General features: G+C 45.7%; 1 protein-coding gene across 1 annotated transcript in view; it reads left to right on the forward strand.

Moving 5' to 3' along the window:
* The window catches only part of PLEKHG5 (pleckstrin homology and RhoGEF domain containing G5), a 112390-nt gene that overhangs the window by 40213 nt on the left and 49937 nt on the right, over positions 1-22240 (forward strand). The window contains exon 2 of the mRNA XM_074218590.1: positions 16444-16520. Within this exon, the coding sequence (XP_074074691.1) occupies positions 16444-16520 (77 nt within the window). The remainder of the gene's footprint in view (positions 1-16443; positions 16521-22240) is intronic.

A 22240-nucleotide genomic window follows, 5' to 3' on the forward strand; every position in this document is an offset into this window, starting at 1 on the left:
AATTTACGTGTTATTGATAACAAAGAGACCGGATTGTATGGAAGAGATGAGAGTAAGACTGGAAAACTAGGAAGGGTCATACTATAAGGAACTTTAAATATAAAAGGATTTTATTCTCTCTCTCATTTTATTTTGAATATGGAGGTCATAAGGGTAGCTCTAGAAGGTAAAGCAATGAATAGAGTGCTATACCTGGAGTCAGGAAGACCTGAGTCTGGCCTCCCTAACTGTGTGACCCTGGGCAAGTCCCTTTACCCTGTTTGCTTTCATTTCCTCATCTGTATAATGAGCTGATGAAGGAAATAGCAAACCACTCCAGTATCTTTGCCAAGAAAACCTCAAGTAGGGTCATAACGGGTCAGACAAGACTCAGATGATTGAACAACAACAAAATAAGGAGCCGCTAGAGATTATCGAGCAAGGGAGCTGACACGGTCAGACTTGTGCTTTTAAAAACATAGCTCTGACAGCTCAGTGAAGGATGGATGGGATTTGGAAGAAGGCTATTGCAACAGTCCCGGCAAGAGATGATGAGGATCTGCACCAATCTGGCAGCTAGAGGAGAGGAGAGAAGTGGATATATGTGAGACATACTGGTAAGATAGAAACAAGCAATGTAACCTGACAGTAGGTTGAATATATGTGAAGTGATTGAGAAGGGAGAATCAAGGATGATACTGATGGTTTGAGCCTGGGGATGACAGGGAGAGTGATAGGAAGAGAGCAAGATTTTGAGGAAAGAAAATGAGTTCTATTTGGGATGAATTGAGATGTCCATAGGACATCCAATTCCAAGTATTCAAAAGTCAGTTGATTGTTTGAGATGATTTCTCAGGAGAAATTAGGACTGGATATGGATATGTTCAGTCATTTTAACTGTGTCTAACTATGACCTTGTTTGGATTTTCTTGGCAAAGATAATGGAGTGGTTTGCCATTTCCTTCTCCAGATCATTTTACAGATGAGGAAACTGAGGCAAACAGGGTCTTACACAGGGTCACACAAACAGTAAGTGCCTGATGAATCCTTCTGACTCCAGGCCCAGCACCTTATCCACTATGCCACCTTTATCTTTATAGAGATGGAAATTGAATCTATGGGAGCTGATTCTGGGGAGCTAGGAGTATCTCTGATTGTGAGACTTTTGGGGAAGAATTCAAATTCTTGGTCCCTTTTTCTTCTAGTCTTTTTTTCCTTACAGATAGAAGGATATGTCTCATGTCCTCTCATTGAGAAACCCAGAGAAAGACTGAGACTGGGCCCTTGCTGGGGAATGTCATCAGGAGGAAGAGGAAGTGGGGTTGTTGTTTGGGGTACCTCTGAACACTTAATAGCAAAATAGCCCCATGGTCCCATCCTTTTGCAGAAACTGAAATCATCCCAGATCAGCCCTTAGTTGAATGTCTCTTGGAGGCTGGGGAAAGTGAAATTTGTATAATAAATGTAGGAGTTTGAAGAAAGGACCTTTGTCTGGGCTGGGGGCCTGGGCCATTGGTCAGTTCCTCACAGCCCCCGGCCTCTCCCAGAATGCCCCCCTCTCCTGATGAATGCTGCACTTGTCCACAGAGCAGGTCCTGGGTCTCCCAATGTCCCCCCTCCCCTGGGTGGCATCACCATGGCCCTGACTCAGGCCCTGGGGCCTCCTGCCGGCAACGTCTGGGCCTGAGACCCACCCAGGGAAGTTGCCTGGGGAGGTCTGAGGGCCCAAGTTTGACCATGTTTCTTTACTGGAGGAAGCGGGGGGCCTACGAGCTGGAGTCATTGCCCCCATCCCTGACTGAACTGGAGGATGGGACTGTGGAGCGATTCTCTTGGAGTTCAACCCTAGATATCATTGAGGACCTTGAAGGTAGGTGTGAGTGGGGAGGTATGAATAGATGGGTTTGGGGATCTCAAGGAAGTATGAAGGGGGGTATTCTTATCTAATAATAACCCTCCCCACATGGCTTAAAAAATACTCCCTCCCTCCCCACCAGCTGAACTAACACCTGAAGTCCTACCATTTATAGTAAGGATTCAACCCCCGTTAACATACTGGTCTCTGGTGGGAGGTCTGGGGGAAGGGGCAACTCTTAAAAAAGATATTTATGTTCTTTTTCTGGTATTCCTTTTCAATGACCCCTCGCCCACTCCTAAATTGAACATGACAATGCAATAATCGAAACAAACCAACACATAGGCCACGTCATTCTGCTCTGTGGTCCCCCACCTGTTGGCTTCACCACGGAGGGAGGGGAGGCTCTTATTTAACCCATAGACTTATTAGTACTTATCTTGAGGAAGGAAGTCATCAGACTCTTTCCCTGAGAGCAGATTATAATAGAAGGGAAGAGGGATAGAGCACGAGGTCATGAGGGGTCCAATGGAAGTAGAGGACCACAAAAACAGGGGTGAAGGGGACTCAGTTTCTTCATGAGGAATTTTCACCCTTATAGACTGACCCCATCTGAAGGGTCTTTAGTATAGAGTTGGTGGACTATAAAGCAGCGCTCTTTCCTAGAGCTAGGAGAAGGGAGCCAGGACGAGTGGGCCCCTTCCCAGGGGCTGCGTCATTGCCAAGGGTCAGGGGGAGAGGCAGCAGAGGGTCAAAGGGGACTTCCTTTCCATTCACTTGGTTCAGTTTATTCTGAGAAGGGGTAAAAGGGGGTGGGGTGAGAGTGGAAAAATGATTGATGCTGAGAACCCAGAGAAATTGTGTGATGGAGAGAAGAGAGAAAAATCCTCTGATAACCCCAGGCTTTGGATCTTTGGTCAAAGACCTTCTGGAGGCTGGGAATGAATGGGTTCAATGGGACCTGACTGATCACCACCATCTTACTTAATATTTGAGTGTCCTTGTGATGTAGCCACTAGAGGGAAAGATTCAGAGTAAGGAAGACATGAGTGGGGCAGCTAGGTGGCATAGTGGATAAAGCACCGGCCCTGGAGTCAGGAGTACCTGGGTTCAAATCCGGTCTCAAACATTTAATAATTACGTAGCTGTGTGGCCTTGGGCAAGCCACTTAACCCCATTTGCCTTGCAAAAAAAAAAAACCTAAAAAAAAAAGGAAGACATGAGTTCAAATCTCACTTTGCACACTTCCTAGTTGTCAGACCCTGGGCTTTATTTATCTCTTTTACCTTTCCTAATCTCAGATTATCACTTGCTTTTACCTTTCTCTATTAAAAGTAATTTTCAGGGCTGCTAGGTGGTGCAGTGAATAGAGCACTGGCCCTGGAGTCAGGAGTACCTGGGCTCAAATCCGGTCTCAGACACTTAATAATTATCTAGCTGTGTGGCCTTGGGCAAGCCACTTAATCCCATTTGCCTTGCCAAAAAAAACCCTAAAAAAAAAGTAATTTTCTCTTTTATTATGAACTTAATAATTGCAAATAATTCAATTATCAGAGAAGAACAAGAAAGAGGATTGTAAAAGAAACTGTGAAGTGCTAGGTTTCATACATAGATACCCATCCTCATCTATATACATATATATGAATGTTATTTTATTTTGTTTTTCCAATTATATAAAAGATAATTTTCAAACATTAATTTTTTGTTATCTTTTTTTTTTTTTAGTTTTTGCAAGGCAATGGGGTTAAGTGGCTTGCCCAAGCCACACAGCTAGGTAATTATCAAGTGTCTGAGGCCGGATTTGAGCTCAGGTACTCCTGACTCCAGGGCCGGTGCTCTATCCACTACACCACCTAGCCGCCCTTTTTTTTTATCTTTTAAAAATTTTTTTAATTCTTTAAAAAGAAATTTATTTTTCCAACTACATTGTAAAGATAGTTTTCAACATTCATCTTTTTGTAAGCTTACAAAGTTCCACATTTTTCTACCTCCTTCCCTTGCCTCCCCTATCCCCATGACAATGAGTAATCTGAAATTTTAAAGAAATATATTTATGTCAAATTTACCAAGAAAGCAACAAAATTTCTCTTTGTTCATTCCCCCTTTACACTTAATTTTGTTGTTTTGGGGGCTTTTAAAAAAATGATCTGTTGACATGTTTTTTTCCCCCTCAGTGCCCAATATCCCGCCAATCTTTTCTTCCCAGTCCCACTCCCTTGCAACAAGTGTTTATTGTCTAAGACTGCAAGTTATAGGTGGACTGAGATCTGCTTCAATGGAGAGGTTCCCCTTACCACCCTTGATGTATTTATTGGCCTAATCTCATTTACTCTGCAAGACAATTTCCCACCCAAGATAGTCAGGGCAGCCTTTGTATCTCCACTTGGTTGATTTGCCCAAGGTCACACATGCAGGACCAAGACTAACTCTCTGGCATGGGGGTGGGGGTGGGGTCATTAGTAGAACTAATGTGGCACAATGGAAAGGGGTAGAAGAATGGCATCTGTGCCATGGAACAATGCTAGAGGAGGTTTCTCTGGGCAGAGGATTCTGTGGGAAGCTGGTGATTGGAGTGAAGGGAAGGAGGATGGATGTTTGGGGTTTGTGGTCTAGACAGGCTGAACAGACTCCAGCCAATACCCAAGACTCTCCCAATCTCTGGCAGACTTGATTTGGAAAGACTCGACATCAGACTGGCATCACTCCTGTCTCATCTCTGCTGGCTTTCCCTTTTTCCTTCCACATATACCACACCTCTTCCCCTGCTGTTGTTGATTTTTAAATCACTTTTTCATTGATCTCATTTGTTGTTGCATCGCCTTTATTTCCAAATGTGTCCTTTGCCTCCATTGAGTTCTCTCTAGCCCTTGGAACGAAGAATAAAAAGAGGAAAAACTAGCTCAACCAAAGTAGCCAATACATCAACTTCGTAACAGTAGATGCAGTGTTCTGTATCCCTAGGCTACCTCCACTCCAACTCCGTGAAGAAGTGAGAAAGGCAAATGCTCTCATTTTTTTCCCCCTGGCAGAGTGGGAGGCGACATTTGGTCATAATCGTCATGTTGGGTCTGTTTGTCTCTCAAACTGTGGTGTTGTTATCGTGTTTGAGATGGTGAAAGAGAGAGTCCAAATAGCATTCAATTCAGGGCATGGGTTCAAATCTAGTCTCTGCTATTTGTGTTGCCTTTTCTTTCCTCATCTATAGGACCTGTGGGTTAATGATCTAGTTAACATATTGCTTTATATATTTATATATTGCTTCATAATTTATATATTGCTTTATAATTTCCAAAAAGCTTTGTTTACAACACTGGGAGTTAGGTAATGGAAGAATTGTTAGATGAAGAAACAGATGAAGAAACTGAGGCTCACATGCATTGTCTTTTGCTAGATTATACTTCTTTCTTATTTTGGTGGGATTGAGAGATTGAGGAATGACTTGCCTAGGGTCATGTGGACTAAAACAGATCCCAGTTTCAAGAAGTATAAGTTGATATGGCCCCAGCAAGTGTGATCTGACAGATACAGAAGTAAGGAAGTCTTGGTGTACTTGAGAGGGGACTAGGGCTTGGAAAAAGATCTGGGTAATTCCTTCTTATGACCATTCTCTACAACTTGGAGTCCACATTTTCCCCTGCCTGTCACAGTGCAATTACTCTGGGAAAGAAACACATTTTACTCCCCACCCTTGTCACTGCCCTGGGACACTGCCCTGATGGTCTCATGCTAGTTTTGGCTGTCCCCTTTCTCCTCTTATCGGGGAGTTAGACCACTGGCCCAAGGCCAGTCAAATAATCAGGCCTCTGCAGTCCTTGGTGAACAGAACAGTTTTCAAATTTCTCCTGCCTCTCCTCCTTTCTCAAAATCTCTCCTAGTTATAAAGGCTGCCCTGTGACCAATCTGGAAATACTGATGTTTGTACTCTTTTAACTCCTTTTTTTCTCCCTCCCTCGGCATAGGTTAGAATTGCTCTGAGGGAAAATTCAACTCAATTTCAACAAACATTTAAAAAATATTTTATTGATATTGTAGAACTCAATCTGCAGTCAGGAAGACCTGAGTTCAACTTTGCCCTCAGAGGTGTGACCTTGGGCAAATCACTTAATCTCTGCTTGTCTCAGTTTCCTCATGTTCCTGGAAGGTGAGAACTGACTTTGTGATTTTACAAGTCCCTTTCAACCAGAGGTCACTGAAATCTGTAAAATGGGGTCCATGATAGCACTTACCATGCAGATTTGGTGAGGATCAAAATGGCATAATATCTGAAAAGCACTTAGGACGATGATTGGAACATAGTAAGCACTGTAGAAATGTTAGTTGTTTATTATTATTATTATTATTATTTAGTTTATTATAATGATATTATGTAATAATTATTATTATTACTTCTTTATATATTAGGCACTGTTTTAAGCACCAGGAATAGAAATATAAGTAGGAAAAAACATATCTTCCCTCAAAGAACTTATGAGTTTTTAGAAATTTATTTTTTAAGATTTAAAAAATTTAAAATTCCAAATTATCTTTCTCCCTCAGGCCCCTCCCCCACTTATTGAGAAGGCAACAATGCCATATCAAGTATATATGTGAAATCATGAAAAGCATAGTTCGATATTAACTATATCATAAAAAATAAGAAAAATAAAATTTAAAACTATACTTCAATTTGCACTCAGAGTTCACCAGTTCTCTGTTTGGAGATAGATAACATTTTTCATGAATCCTTTTGAATTGTCTTGGATCATTGCATTGATTAGAATAGCTAAGTCTTTCAATTGATCATGGTTGTTTCTTTGCATAATGAGATCTTGGTTCTTCTCACTTTACTTTGCATCAGTTCATATAACACTTCTCAGGTTTTTCTGAAACCATCATGCTTGTCATTTCTTATAGCACAATAATATTTCATCACAATTATATACCATACTTTGTTCAGCCATTCCTCAACTGATCAGCATCAAAGGAGCTTACATTCTTTTTAGCTTTTTTTTTTTTGCAAGACAATGGGGTTAAGTGACTTGCCCCAAATCACACAGCCAGGTAATTATTAAATGTCTGAGGTTGGATTTGAACTCAGGTCCTACCTCCAGGGCCAATGCTCTATCTGCTGTGCTACCTAGCTGCCCCAGGAGTTTAAGTTCTAATGAGCGAAGGCAGCACATAAAAAGAAGCTGAAAAGGATGGAAAGGCCTGAGGGCAGCTTAACAAGAAATTAGATTTTTGTATGTAAGAAATGAGTAGAGCATTAGGGAGAACTGGATGTGGGAGGGGGAGGAGCTGATATTATCTCACTTGACTATCACTATGACCCCGTGAGGTAGGCATCATTATTATCTCATTTATAATTAAGGAAACTGAGGCAAAGAGGTTAAGTGACTTGTTCAGCATTGCAAAGCTATGAAGAATTTGAGATTGGATTTGAACTTAGATCTTCCTGACTCCAAGCCAGGGCTCTGTGCACCATGTCAACCACCAGTGGCCTTTGAGTAACTTTTAAAACATTTTTTATTATTTATTTAAAGCAATGAGGTTAAGTGACTTGCCCAAAGTTACACAGCTAGGCAATTATTAAGTGTCTGAGGTCAGATTTGAACTCAGGTCCTCCTGACTCCAGCCTGGTGCTCTATTCACCTAGCTGCCCTGAGTAATTTGCTTTAGGTAAGTTACTCTCTGGGTCTTGCTTTGCTCATGGGTAAAATATGAAAGTTGAAATATGAGAGAGAAATTGCTTCTGAGATCCTCTCCAGTTTGGGATTGTATGGTCCCGGATCCTGTCTTCAGGACCCTGAGATTCTTCTTTGTCCTGAACAGAAGACCATAGTTCATAGGGTTGGGATGTGGAGTTGAGTCTTGATCCATATCTGGACATTGGGCCCAGTTGGCTCAGGAGGTGAGAAAGGTTAATGACTTAGTCCAGTACCCTCTCACTAAATCCAATTCATGTGGATGTCATGGCATCCCCTCCCTGAGGTCCTGGTCCACTTGGAGAATGAGGGGCAAGCAACAACAACCTCATGTGGATAGGGGAGTGGATTTACCGCTTTTTGTATTTTGGCAGTTTTTCCCTGGTTGGGAAGGACTCGTGTATAAAGCGTGACCAATGCTGAATCTTAAACACATTTTTGCTGAGATGTTAATATTGCTGAGTGGGGGCTTCTCAGTTCCTCTGTGAGGCTGCCAAAGGAAATCTTGGGGCTGCCTTCTTAGCCGCCTAGCCCCCAGCTCCGGGACACAGCTGCGGTGCCCTCCACCTCCCCTGACTTTGCAGGAGGAAATGCATGGTCACTGGGGCCCCTGGGCTGTTCCGCTATTCTACTGTCCACCCATCCGCTGTCCATCTGCTCCAAGTTTGCAGGGAGTTCGAAAAACTTTCTCTGGGGCCTCAAGGGAAGAATTCTGGATTTGCTTTTATTATTATTCATAATAGGTCAGCTGAAAGGCGGGTTGGGACCCTGTTGGAGCCAATGAGAGAGCTGTTTCTATGTGGTGGGCCCATGGTCGGCACAGAGAGGGATTGTCCTGGGGGATGATTTCAGGCTTGTGGGCAGCCTTCAGTCCGAACATTTCTCCCAGCCCTCAGGAGTGGGTGAGAAGGTCACTTCTTGGCCTGCGGTTAGATGGGCCAGGTGCCCAGATCCCCATCCTTCTGTCTGGTTGGCTTTTGTGACCATAGACTCCTCACTACCCACTTCTTTGTGAGACCGTAAGTAAAGGAGCCATGTGTCACATAGACTAGAAAGTGGGAAGGCCAAGGGATTTTGTGGGGGGTGGAAGGGGAGCAAAAAAAGGGATCTTTTCTATGTTAGGCCATTTGGATCACATCACACTCAAGAATCTACTTATATCTTAGTATCTTAGTATCTTCCTGACCTCCCCCTCACCCCAACTAGAAGTAAGGATGTTAAGGACTTAGTCCAAGTCACGGCCCTGGAAGAGCTTAAATGGAAGGCTAGTTTGGGATCTGGGAAATGGGGAGGCATCAGATGAAACTCAGTATTACTATTTTATAAAACAAAGGTTGGGGGGATCAGGAAGAAAGGGTGCGATCACAGCGATAGGAACCCCAGGAAAATGTAGGGGAATAGCCCCTGGGAAATCAGAGAATTGGGCATTTTGAAAGCCTAGGAACCCATTATTTACTTGCTGTGTGATCTTAAGCAAGTCATCTAACTCCATTGCCCCACTAAAAAAAAAAAACCAAACCAAAAAAGCAAGCAAGCAAGCAAGCAAGCAAGCAAGAAAGAAAGAAAGATGGGGCAGCTAGGTGGCATAGTGGATAAAGCACCGGCCTTGGAGTCAGGAGTACCTGGGTTCAAATCTGGTCTCAGACACTTAATAGTTACCTAGCTGTGTGGCCTTGGGCAAGCCACTTAACCCCGTTTGCCTTGCAAAAAAACCTAAAAAGAAAGAAAGGAAGAAAGGAAGAAAGGAAGAAAGGAAGAAAGGAACAAAGAAAGAAAGAAAGGAACAAAGAAAGAAAGGAAGAAAGGAAGGAAGGAAGGAAGAAAGAAAGAAAGAAAGAAAGAAAACAAGCCTAGGAACTCTCTTGAATAAGAATGATGACATTTCTCTAGACTTTTAAGGATTACAAAATGGGAGTCTTACATCCCCATTTTAGAATCTAAAGAGGTGATCCCAGGATCTCCAAGATTGCTGTCTTAGCAAAAGCTGGGTTGAGGCCGAGGCTATAATAGTGATTTTAGCCTATATGTCTTCTTTCGAACCAAATTGGTCACATAGGAATCTTTTGACCTCAATAACTTTTAAGACCTAATACTAACCCAATATTTAGATAACATTTTAAAGTTTGTAAGGCATTTTTAAGTCTGTTAAGCAATTTTTATTTTATTAAAAACATAAAATCTCTTCTAGTTTTACACAAAGACATTTCCTGCTGTTCTCCCACTCCAGAAATCCATCTCCTAAAATAATTATGTAAAGAATTTTAGAGAAGTTTACAAAGCATTTTATGTAAATTATCTCATTAATTCTCAAAACAATTCTCTAGGAGTGGGAGCAGCTAGTTGGCAGAGTGGATAGAGCATGGGCCCTAAAATCAAGAAGGACCTGAGTTCAAATCCCACCTTAGATACATACTAGCTGTGTGACCTTGGGCAAATCATTAAACTCCTATTACCTTATAACATTTTTTTAAAAATCAACAAATCTTGAATTCTTCAGTCGCCTGAGAGTGTTCTTCTGGGGTCTAAGAGATAGAGGACTGCTCCTAGAGTCAAGGAAGGCATCGTGTGTGTGTGTGTGTGTGTGTGTGTGTGTGTGTGTGTGTGTGTTAGGAGGCTGGAAACCATTAAGAGTGGAGATCTGGAAGCATCTTAGAGATCTTCTGCTCACTACCTTCATTTTTCAGATGAGAGAACTAGGGAGGTAAAGTCTTTTGCTCAAGGTGACATGCTACCTGCCTGCCCTTGGGCAAGTAACCTGGCCTGTCTGGGCCTCTTAGAGATAAATTTTTTTTTTTTAGATTTTTCAAGGCAATGGGGTTAAGTGGCTTGCCCAAGGCCCACACAGCTAGGTAATTATTAAGTGTCTGAGACCGGATTTGAACCCAGGTACTCCTGACTCCAAGGCCATTCACTGCGCCACCTAGCCACCCCGAGATAAAATGTTGATGGTGTTGTGCTAATGTTAGTCTTGATAACCTGAAAAAAGTAGTCTCCCTATCCTTAGGTCTCCTCCAACCTACAAGAGCCCCTAATTTCCACCCGTCTTTTACCCTACGGTAGTAGGTAGAGGGGCCTGCATCAGGGTTGGGAAAGCCTGGCGTCAAGCTCTGCCTCAGATATACAGACAAGTCACTTTCAAGGCCCCTGGCAGCTCTGGAAGGTTATAAACTACCCCACAGATGCCAATCTGCTTTGGCAAAGGTAGTCCTTTACATCAGTGAAATCACAGGTCATGGTCTAGGTTGTAGGCCTCAAATCCTTTCTTTCTTTTCAGAAGCCTATCAATTCCCCAGCAGGGTAGGGGTGGGGTGGCTGAAAGGGTGGGGCTTGTCTCCCTGCTGGGCTTGAGGCTGCCAGGCTGCCAGGCTGCCAAGCAGGCCCCTGAGTCAGATGCCTCCTCACCCAGCAAGAGTTACTCCCCTGGGGGCCTCCCCCTCCCATTCCCTCTTCCCTGCAGCCAATAGGGGTGGGAGCAGACAGATGATAGCATCACTGGCTCCTCTTTCAGACCTTCCTCCCCCACCTCAAGTTTAGGGGCACTGCGGGGTTAATCTCACTCCTCTCACACATAGGACATAAGCACCTAGTCTCCTTTCTCCTCCTCTCCTCCCCCTGCCCAGCTCCTATTATCCAGGGAAATTACTTAGCCCTGTACTCCCTGCCCATTGGGCCCAGTTCTGAAATGAACATCCATACAAAACCAAAAGGACATTTGCATAAATTTCTCCAAATGGGAAATTTCCTATTCTAATATATTTGTACAGTTCCCAAGTTACAGCCCTTAAAGGGGCAGGCATCCCTTCCCTTGTACTGTTGAGGGGATGGGTATAGCAAAGGACAGGTGGTCCGGGAGAGAACTTGAGGCTTCCAGGACCAACTTAATCCCCCTGAGGCTAGGTCTCCAAGGCTCAGCTTATGAGAAGGAAGAAAGACTGTCCAAAAACTGAGCCTGATACCCTTGCTGGGTGCAAGCCAGTTGGAGTCCAGTCCCAGAGGATAATGAGGAAGAAGAGAGAGAACCCTGGTCTGTTTGGTGTGTGTATTGACTCTGGTTGGGTGGTACCAAGAAAATTGGAGATGCAGACAAAATTCTGTTCTAAGTCGTATCCTGAATGATCAAAGGTGCTGGTGATCATAAGAATTCCCATTGTCTTATCTCTTCATGGTGATCAAATCTTCTCCACAAACCTCTCTAGGAGTGGATGGAGCACCAGCCCTAGAGTCAGGAGGACCTGAGTTCAAATTTGACCTCAGGAAGAAAGTACAATGTTCCCATTTTACAAATAAATATACTGAGGTTTGGCAGCTTGTCTAAGTTCTCCCTGCTGGCAAATGTTGGAAGTAGGATTTGAATCCAGGCCTCCTTGCATTTAGGGATCCTCTAGAACACTTGGGTGCTCATGCCAGGGAGTGGGTTTGTTCTCCATTGGGGGGTCCACATAGCCAGAAATGCTTCTTGTCTTCATCTTCCAGGCAATTCCTTTCTGGGTCAATTGGCTTTCTTGGCCAGGACTAGTACCTGGGAATTCTCCATTCAGTTTGATTCCACTGGAATCTATTTAATTTACGAAGCATTGATGGAGCTTCTCCTGCGGGCCAGTTGAGGTGCAAGGTGATAAGAATACAAAACCAAAAATGAAACAACTTCTTCCCTCCAGGATTTTACATTCTGGGGAATAGAGGGGGGGGGGTAAGTAGGTGGCAGAGAGCTCTGGCCTTGGAAACAGGAAGCTCTGAGTTTAAATCCAGTCTCAGACATTTATTAGCTGTGTGACCCTGAACAAGTCACTTAATCCCCATCTGTTTCAGTTCCTCATCTGTAAAATGGGGGATACAACTGGAGGAGGGAATGGCAAACCATTGCAGTATCTTTGACCTGAAAATTTCACATGTGGCCACAAAGAGTCCGATACAACTGAACAATAAGGGCCTAGATATACACAGGTAAATATAAGATAGTGCCGTACACAGAACAGCTGATGCTCTAACCTCTGACCTGGGAATGGGAAGAATAATAAGAGCTAATACTGCCGTGGTTTTATGATATTTTTTACATACAGTATTTCACTGGATTCTAAAACAGGAAACCAGGAAGATACATCCTGACCATGTGACCAGTGGCAAGTCACTTAACCTGATCCTCATTTTGGCCATCTCTCTTGGATGTTGAAGTTGCAGAGAAACAGATGGCAGCCTCCCATGGTAGAGGGAGTTCCCTGTATTAGTATAAACCCAGGTTCAGTCCTTACCCTTGATCTGGAAAGCAGATGGGTCTGACCATGTCACTGAACTGCTGAAGAAGACCCAATGGAGTTGAGTTGCCTATAGGTCATAAAAATCCAGACTCCCAATGTTTGAAGCCAATTTTCCTTTCCTCAGTGGCTTAAAACAGATCATCGCTTCTTTTCAGGCTCACCAAGCGACCTGTTTGGAGACACGAAGCCCATGTTCTCACCTCCAAATCTCCATCTTCTCCTCCAAATTCTCTAGCTTTCATCCTTGTTCAGTTCTACAGGCCATTGCATTCAAGAAGCCTTCCTTTTCTACCCTACCTCCCAACCTAGCACCTTCCCCCCAAATATTGAACTGTACGTGTTTTGTAACTAGCAGATAGCAAGGGCTTGATCCATGTTTCTTGATTGGTCTTCAGGCAACCTGATAACTACTGGTGATATTGGCCTTATTGTCTGAGGCTGAGGCTAAATGACTTGGGGATACTTGTATGGGAGGGAGTTGATTGCTCCTAGGCCTCGGGACACCATGCTGTCCCTCACCCTTGTTGGAGCTGATATTGGAATGCAGAGTGGCACCCAGAGTCTCCTGGGTCTCCTCACAGCTGGATGGCAAGGCTGCTGAGCACTCGGAGGCCACTGTTCTCCCCTTGGTAAAACTGGGATGGGGAAGGGGGAGCTCTGGAAGGATCCAAGCTTTCTCCCCTCTGGGCTGGGCCTGGCCGGGCCAAGCAGCTGGGGAGCCCAAGGCCTTTTCTCTCCCAGAAGCTGGGCAGATTCCCACTGTCACCTGACACTGCCCCACCCCTCTAGGTTGCTAACCTAGAAGCATTTCCGAGGTGTCTCCTGGGGCCACTCCCAGGCCCAGCCCAGGCCCTCTCCCTTTCCAGGCTAGGCCGGCTCCATCTCCAGTCTCTAACACCCACCTGGGGCTTTGACCCTCTGGGGCTGGATTTTTGCCTGCCTTGGCTTCTCTTTTGCTCCCTCTCTCCAGCTCTGTCGCTCTCCCTTGCTGCTGCCTCTCCTTGTCGCTGCCCCACTCGGCTCCTGCTCTGTCTCTGCCCTTTCTGGTCTCTGGTCTGCTTCGGGCTCCTTCTCTGCCGGGCTCTCTCTTGTCTCTGCATTTCTGCTGGCCTTTGGGTTCTCTCCTGCCTCCGCCTCTTTGTCTCTACCTGGCTCTGCAGTTTGCTGTCTCTTGTCTCTGCTCCTGGCTCTGCCCCCCATCTCTGTCCCGTGCCCTGTCTCCTGCTATGTCTCTGTGGCGGGGGCCCCAGGCCCTCGGCTGACCTCGGCTGCCCGGGGGGCGCTCGGGGGGCGGCCCCCCTCCCCTCCCCTCCCCTCCTCCCCTCGGCCCCCCCGCCCTCCCCCGGGACCAGGCCGGGCCGGCGGAGCGGCGGGCTCGGGGAGAGCCGCCGCTGCCCCCCGGGGGCTCCTCCATGGGTGAGTGCGGGGCATGGGGGGTGGGGGGCCTGGGGGGCCCGCGCCCGCGTCTCCAGCCGCCGCCGCCTTGGCCCAGGATGGCGGGCCGCCTGGAGGGAGGCGGGGGCTCGGGGGTTCGGGGGGCTGGGGGTGCGTGGGACTACTCTGGGGGAGACCCGGCTCACCGGGGCGTGGAACTCCAGAAACGGGGGGAGAGGAGGCTCCTGAACCCGGTGGGGGGCGGCTCTGGGTACGAGATGGAGTGCAGGGTCTTGGGGAAGAGTCCAGGGTGGCCACAGGGCTGGGGGGTGCAGCCTGGCAGAGGGGCTCCAGGAACTTGGGGGGACTGCATCAGAGTAAGGGGCAAACTCTCCCCGAACTGGGGGGGGAGGGCAAGGGAGCCTGGACTTTGGAATCGGAACTTGGGGAGGGCCCGGGAAGGGTGGGGGTTCCGGGAGAGGTATCCTGAACTAAGAAGTGAGAGGCCTGGGGTTTCAGGCTAGAGGAGGTGGGGAGGGGGGCTTGGGACTGGCATCTTTCAGGGTTTCTTGGGGACAAAGATTCTCAGATTACAGCATTCTGGGGCTGGGGGGAGGTCTACTCCAGACTCTAGCAAAGGCTGGGGGCCAGCCAGCTTTGGGGAGTTGGGAACAGTGGGCAGGTTGGGGCAGGATGGATACAGCTGGACTGGCATCTAAGGTTGCCTTAGGTTCAGAGTGAATAGTGGCTCATCCCTCCTGGCCCTCTCTGGCATCTAGGCCTGCTGGGGGTTGCAGGAGCTAAGGGGGGGGGCCCTTTGGAAGCCCTGGGAAGGGGGAGTGGAGTCATCTCAAGTGCCCCTCCACAACCAAAGACCCTAGAGAAACCTCCTGAGTAGGGGTGGACTCAAGGTCTATCCTTGGAAGAAGTGCCCCCCATCTTCTCTGGGCTCAGCCTGGGGTCTGGACCTTCTTGCCCTCAGCCTGGGGTCCTTTGGCAGGCCAGGGCTAATGTGACCCTGGGGAGGAGTTGAGACACCTACTACTGCCACCCTCCTTCCTTCAATAAGTGCAGCCCACACTCACCCTTTCCCAAAGAAACAAGGGGGGGGGCAGGAAGGAGGGCAGGGTAAGGGATGGGTTACCCTCCATTGCTCTTACTAGTCAGATTGGGAGTTGTCAGACTTCAGATCAGTGGGACTCCCATTTGGGAGTGGGGGTGGGCTTAAACTCTGAGTTTCACCCATGGCTTCTACCATTATGGGTGGGGACCATGTGGTAACCCCCCCCAAAAGAGAAAACAAAACTGGCACAATCAGGGATTAAGCTTCTGGGGGGGGGTGCTAAGCACTGTACTTCCTCCTAGAGATGGAAAACATTCAGAAAAGACTGAGACCCTGTCCTCAGTAGGGTTACAGTCTAAAAGAGGAAAAGTCTGATGTTCACAATAGGCAATGGTATATGAAAAGAAGGATTGGAGAGTTTGAGAACCGCACTGGGTTACTGGAGGAGAGCCTCTTGTAAAGGGAGGCAGAGGAAATCATAAAGAAAAAGGGTTCACACCAGGAGGTCATTCGAGGGCCAGGAAACACAATGAACATAAGGCACTATGGGTCCAGAGAGTAGACTAGAGTTCTATGATAATAACTTAGCAAGACTGAGTGGGACCCTGCTGTCCATAGCCTCAGATGCCAAACTTTATTTGAGGAAGCAATAGGGAGCCACAGCAGTTACTGGAGAGGGAGTCTCAAATGGATATGACTAGATTTGTGTTCTCAGCTCTAACTCCCCCCCTTCATATCTACCCATTAAGTTCCTCCCAGACTCTCCTGAAAGGGGGACAAGGAAGACACTGGGGATAGGGGAAGGGGAGTGGTGGTGTCAAGACTTGCCTGAGAGGCCTCTCCCTGTGGGTGATGAAGACCCCCTTGCAGGAGAGTGAGGGAGTTTCTGTTTGCCCCAGGAAAGCATCCAGAAGAGATCTTTTCTTCTTCCCTGTGTCTACTGGGAGTGGGCTGGGAGAAGAGACAAGAGAGCTTCCACTGGGGCAGTGGAATCTAGATAATTTCCCTGAGGAATTAAAAGAGAAAAAAAGCACTAAAAACAGATAAGTTGGCATTTCAAACGGAAATCGACACTGACCCTCTTTGAAGGGATGGACCGAGGAGGCCTGCCCCACCCTTCCTACTCTGGGTCCTGGGGAGAGGGAGGGGTGAGTGGGGGAGGGAGCTGGGAGGCTGGGTAAGGAGGGAGGCCCAACCCAGTTGGCTAACCTGCTCTGGCCCTCTACTTTGCAGATGACCGCGGCCTAACGGAGGAGAAAGGATTTCGATGCCAGAATCCAGATTGTATTGACAAGAGGAGGGCATCCAAGGTAACTGAAGGCGCGGGGCCTGGGGCTGCTCCAGCACTGGCCCTTCTTTGGGTCACAGGGCCAGGAGCTGGGGAAGGCTGAGATTTCAGCCCAAGTCAGAGTGAATACACCAACTTGGCCCGGTCTGGGAGAGAGTCTCAAGAGGCTAGGTGGTGCAGTAAAGATCTTCGCCTGGGTCCATCCCGGCTGCCCAGAGTGTCTGCACCCTCTGCATAAGCAAAAGGAAGCCTTGGATCAGAAGCCAGAGGACCTGAGCTTGAGTTGGGGACATTTTTTCTTTTTTTAGGTTTTTTTTGCAAGGCAATGGGGTTAAATGACTTGCCCAAGGTCACACAGCTAGGTCATTATTAAGTGTCTGAGACCGGCTTTGAACTTAGGTACTCCTGACTCCAGGGCCGGTGCTCTATCCACTGAGCCACCTAGCTGCCCCTTGAGTTGGGGCCATTTAAGAGCTGTGTGACCTTGGATAGATTACTTCCCCTCTCTGTTTCCTGAACTAATACTTGGTAACAGTAATTACCATCAGCCTCACTTTGTTGCTGTGTGGTTACTTTGTAATCCTTAAAAACTTGCTAGTAATATTATTTTAAACCCATATAGCTATGACCTGCAGGACCCTCAAAATGAAATTCATCCTCCCTTAAGGAACTCTTATTCATTCATTCATTCATTCATTCATCCATTCATTCATCTTTCCAGATAGGTAATGGGTAATGCGTATTATTGTTAGAATTACCTTTGGCAGGGGGAGATAGGTGGTGCAGTGGGTAGAGCACCGACCCTGGAATCAGGAGGACTTGAGTTCCAATGTGGTCTCAGACACTTAATAATTTCCTAGCTGTGTGACAATGGGCAAGTCATGTAATCCCATTGCTTTGCAAAAAGCAAAAAAAAAAAAAGAATTAGAATTACTTTTGGCTCTGGGACTTGCCTTTTTCTATGGTGGACAGGTTCCTTGGAAACCCCAGGACCTATTTGACTCTCTCCATTGGGGGGGTTCAAAGTTGTGGCTGGTGGGGCCAGTCTTGACTAAGTGGGTACACTGACCTCTCTTATCTTGAGCCTTGGACCAAAGCTTGTTCTTATTATTCTCTTAGAAGCATTTATCATTTTAAGAATTACTTGGAGGAGAGGCTAGGTGGTGCAGTGAATAGAGCATCAGCCCTGGAGTCAGGAGGACCTGAGTTCAAATTCAATCTCAGATTATCTAGCTGTGTGGCCTTGGGCAAGCCACTTAACCCCATTGCCTTGCAAAAACAAAAAACCTAAAAAAAAAAAATAGAAAGAGTGTTGGGCTTAGAGACAGGAAACTCTGCATTCAGATCCTGCCCTTGATACTAGCTGGGTGATCTTGGGCAAGTCATGGAAGCCTTCTGGGTTTCTTTGGTGAAAAATGGAGATAATAATATTTGTACTACCTACATGTAGAATTGGTTTGAAGCTCAAATGAGAATCTATTTGTCAATTCAATTCAATTCAATTGAAAACATTATCAGGCATTGTGATAAGTGATGGGGATACCAAAAAAGAGGCCAAAGACTATCCCTGCCCTTAAGAAGTTTACAATCTAATGGGGGGTCAACATGTAGATAAATATATACAAAAAATAGGGGGCGGCTAGGGGGTGGCTAGGTGGATAGAGCACTAGCCCTGGAGTCAGGAGGACCTGAGCTCAACTTTGGCCTCAGATACTTAATAATTACCTAGCTGTGTGGCCTTGGGCAAGCCACTTAATCCCATTGCCTTGCAAAAACCTAAAATAAATAAATACATGCATACATACATACATACAAGCATACATACAAAAATACATACAGGAGAAATATGAAATAATTCAGAGAAGGAAGACACATGAATGAAGAGAGATGGCAGAAGATTTTCTATGGATGGCGGGATTTTAGGTAGGACTGAAAGAAAACCAGGGAGAGCAGTAGTGAGAGCAGAGGAGATCTTTTCAGGTATGGGGGACCCAGGGAAAAGGCTTCCATCAGGGAGATGGATTGTTCTAGTTGTGGAACAGCCAGGAGGTCAGGAGCACTGAATTGGAGACTATGTGTTGTAGAATAAGGTGTAAGAAGACTGGAAAAGATGGCAGTTTATAAAGGACTTTGAATACCAAACAGAACAGTTTTGTATTTGCTCTCAGAGGCAATTGGGAGCCACTGAAGTTTATTGAGTGGGGGGGGGAAGTGGCATGATTGTCCCTGTTTTTTTAGGAGTATATGAAAATATTAGGAAAACTTAAAGGTACTTCATACTCACTCACATGTATATCTATAGTACAAAATTAAATACTCTATATTATTATGTATATAATTCTATGATATGTAATGGCTAATATTATATAAGCACATACTATATGGTAGTCACTTTACTAAGCACTTAACTAAAATTTCATTTGATCCTGTTAAATGACTTGCTTAGGTTCACACAGTTAGTGTCTTCCTGGCTCCAGATGTGGTTTTCTAGCCATTGGACCACCAGGCTCCCTAGAACTCATTACCTAATCTAACCTCTATTTTTAACATTATTGTACTCTTCTGGGGGAAGGGAACAACAGTGGCTAGAGTCCCTGAACACTTCCAGTGATCATAAGTATGTGACTGCCAGGTTCTGGGAAGGGAGAGTCCCCAGAAGACTCCAATGTGGAGTCCTAAACTGGAGACTGAAGACTTATATCTTAGTGTGTAAATGTAAATGTAAATATAAGTTGACTGATACTAAGGCCCTTCCAGATGAGGAAAACAATCTCTTCTAAGAAGATTTCTGACTTTTCTACCAAAGCTTCTCCTTCATTGTTTCATCTTGGATTGGAGAGGACTCTGGCTTTATAGTCTCTGGAGTAGCAGAGACAGAACAAGTCCTGTAAAGTGAGGTCTCCAGGTCCCAGTGATGGCCTGGGGCTGTTGTCCAAGGTGAAGCAACTGGGGAAGAATCCAGTGAGGGTCTCAGTTTCTGCTCTTTCCTGTTGGAGGGAGAAGGAACCTTGAGAAAGTTTTCAGCCTTTGATGTATTGAAGGATGGTGCTTTCTCCATCCCTGGAGCTTAGCTTTTCTCCCAAGGTGTTTACATGGCCTCACCAGTCAGGGGAATCTCCTGGGTATATGGGCTTTTTAGCCTGGAGTCAGTGGTCCTAGAAGGTGGACGAGAACGCTGGGCTATGGGCCTTAGTGCTTCCTCTTTGTCCAGAAGACAAAGCAATGCCAGCCCCTTCCCTTTGGCAGGCCTGCCTTGATTTGTCCCAGGTGATGAGCATGGTGTAATTGAAAATCAGTGTCAGGGAGATGGAAGGGAGCCTGGAGTGTAGAATATCAGAATGAGAAGGGATTTTAGATTGTAGAATGTGAGAGCTGAGAAGGCCCCAGGAACACAGACTGTGAGAGCTGGAGAGATTTTAGAATACAAAATGTCTGAGCTGGGAGGATTCTTAGAACAGAAAATGTCAGAGCTAGAAGGGACATTAGAACACAGAATGTCAGCTCTGGGAGGACTCGGGATAGAGAATATTAGGGCTAGGAGAACTCTTAGAACATAGAATATCAGATCTGGGAGGTCTCCTTAGAACATAGGATGTCAAAGTCAGGAATGCCCTTAGAAAACAAAATTGAGATCTGAGAATTCATAGAGTAGAGAATGTCAGAATTGGGAGAATCCTTAAAACACAAAATATCAAAGCTGGGAGGCTCCTTACAATACATAATGTTAGAGTTGGAAGGTCTCTTAGAACACAGATGTAAGGGCTGGGAGGGCTCCTTAGAACATAAAATGTTAGAGCTGGATGGGTCTCTAGAACATTGAATGTCAGAGCTGGCAGGGATCTGAATACTAAAAATATCAGCAACAAAGGAGTCTTAGAGCACTGACTGTGAGTGTTCTAAAGCCAGGGAGGGAAACCATGTAGTTCAATCATCTCATATTACAGGTGAGGAAACTGAATTCCAGAGAAATAAAATGATTTACTTAGATCCAGTGGCAAACCTTGGATCGCCACTTGAGGCCCTGCTCCCCAGTCCATACGCTTTTCCTAAGCATGACCAATTAAGCTGGTTGCCCCTGACAATTGGAGAAGCTCCCTGAGAGCTCCAGTTTCTGGCCCCTTGGGTCAGCCCAGGATGTGGAATTCCTCAGCTCCCTGTGTAAGGAGAACTGATCAGTCAACAAAGGGACAGAAGGCCATCCAAACATATGAACGCTACTTTCTCTAAGCTGTGTGATGTCTTCATTTGTGGAGCCTTGGGTACAGGTCTCAGAGAGAAGTGAGCCAGGGTTGGAGAGGGACAGAACCTCAGACAAGGACCTTTTCCCAGAAGGACCACATACACTTGCTTTTTTTTCTTTTTGCAAGGCAAATGGGGTTAAGTGGTTTGCCCAAGGCCACACAGCTAGGTAATTATTAAGTGTCTGAGACCGGATTTGAACCCAGGTACTCCTGACTCCAGGGCCGGTGCCTTATCCACTGTGCCACCTAGCCGCCTCTATATGCACTTTCAATAGACCAGACCACAAACTTCTCAAGGTTCAAGATGATGTTACCAACAACTCCCCCCCCAAATAAGGCTGATGGGGTGGCCTCTGTCCCCAGTCTTCTGAACATCAGTCGCAAAGGATAGTAGGGAAAGTACTTGACTTGGAACAAACAGGGACCTGAGTTCTCTTTTTCAGACACTTCAGACACTTATTAGCTATAGTTCTATGGACAAATAAATGATCCTCTGTATGTCACAGTTTCCTCATCTGTACCAAAAAATTTTAAAAAGAAAGTATCTTATAGGGTAAATGAGATAGGGGGGCGGCTAGGTGCAGGCCTAGGTTTGATTCCTCCCCACAAATGTACCTTGTAGTGCGGTACAACGGAACAAGCATTGACTCTTGAGGTCAGGAGACAAGGATTCAAATCCTGCCTTTGATGCCAATTCACTCTGTGACCCTGAGTACAATCCACTTGGTTATCCTGAGACTTAGTTTCCTTATCTGTAATGTTAGGGGATTGCAGACAGAACAGGTGAAAGGGAATAGTAATATGACTTACCCTAGGTGTTCACATGAACTATATGGGGTTGAATTGGTTGACACGCCGTAACTTGTCTCTTAACATAGTGATGCCCTTTTGGTCTTCTTTGATAATGATGGACAAGACTCACAACAAAACAACAGCAACAACAATAACGATGATGATAGTTTTAATATATTTAAAAGTTCTCTCCGTGGGTTACCTCATTTGATTGTCACCAGAAGGGCATCCTGCCTCAGCTACTATTATCACTATTTTACAGATGAGGAAACAATCTGGAGAAAGGGGAAGTGATTTAATCAGGGTCACACAGCTGGCAAGTATCTTAGGCAGGATTTGAACTCAGGCCTTCCTGATTCCAATACACTGCTTCACCAGTGGCCAGATTTGGAGCCCAGACATGAGTTTAAAACAAGGCTTTTATCACTTACAAGCTGTGTGACCAATGACATATCACTTGAACCTCAATTTCCTTTGTAAAATGAAGGTTTTTGACTAAATGATTTAAGTTCTCTTTACTTTGAGCCTATCGGTATGATGGAGGATAGTCTTGGCTGGGCAAGGCAGGCCCTGAGTAATGTTATTCAATAAGCATGAATGCAGTGTCTGCTACATGTTGAACACTTAGATTCTGAGGCTAGAAAGCCAGAAATGATACAATCCTAGCCCTCAAGGAGATTCCATTCTAGTAAATAATCAAACAGTGTCA

This window comes from Macrotis lagotis, chromosome 1, assembly GCF_037893015.1.
Source record: "Macrotis lagotis isolate mMagLag1 chromosome 1, bilby.v1.9.chrom.fasta, whole genome shotgun sequence".
NCBI lineage: Eukaryota > Metazoa > Chordata > Mammalia > Peramelemorphia > Peramelidae > Macrotis > Macrotis lagotis.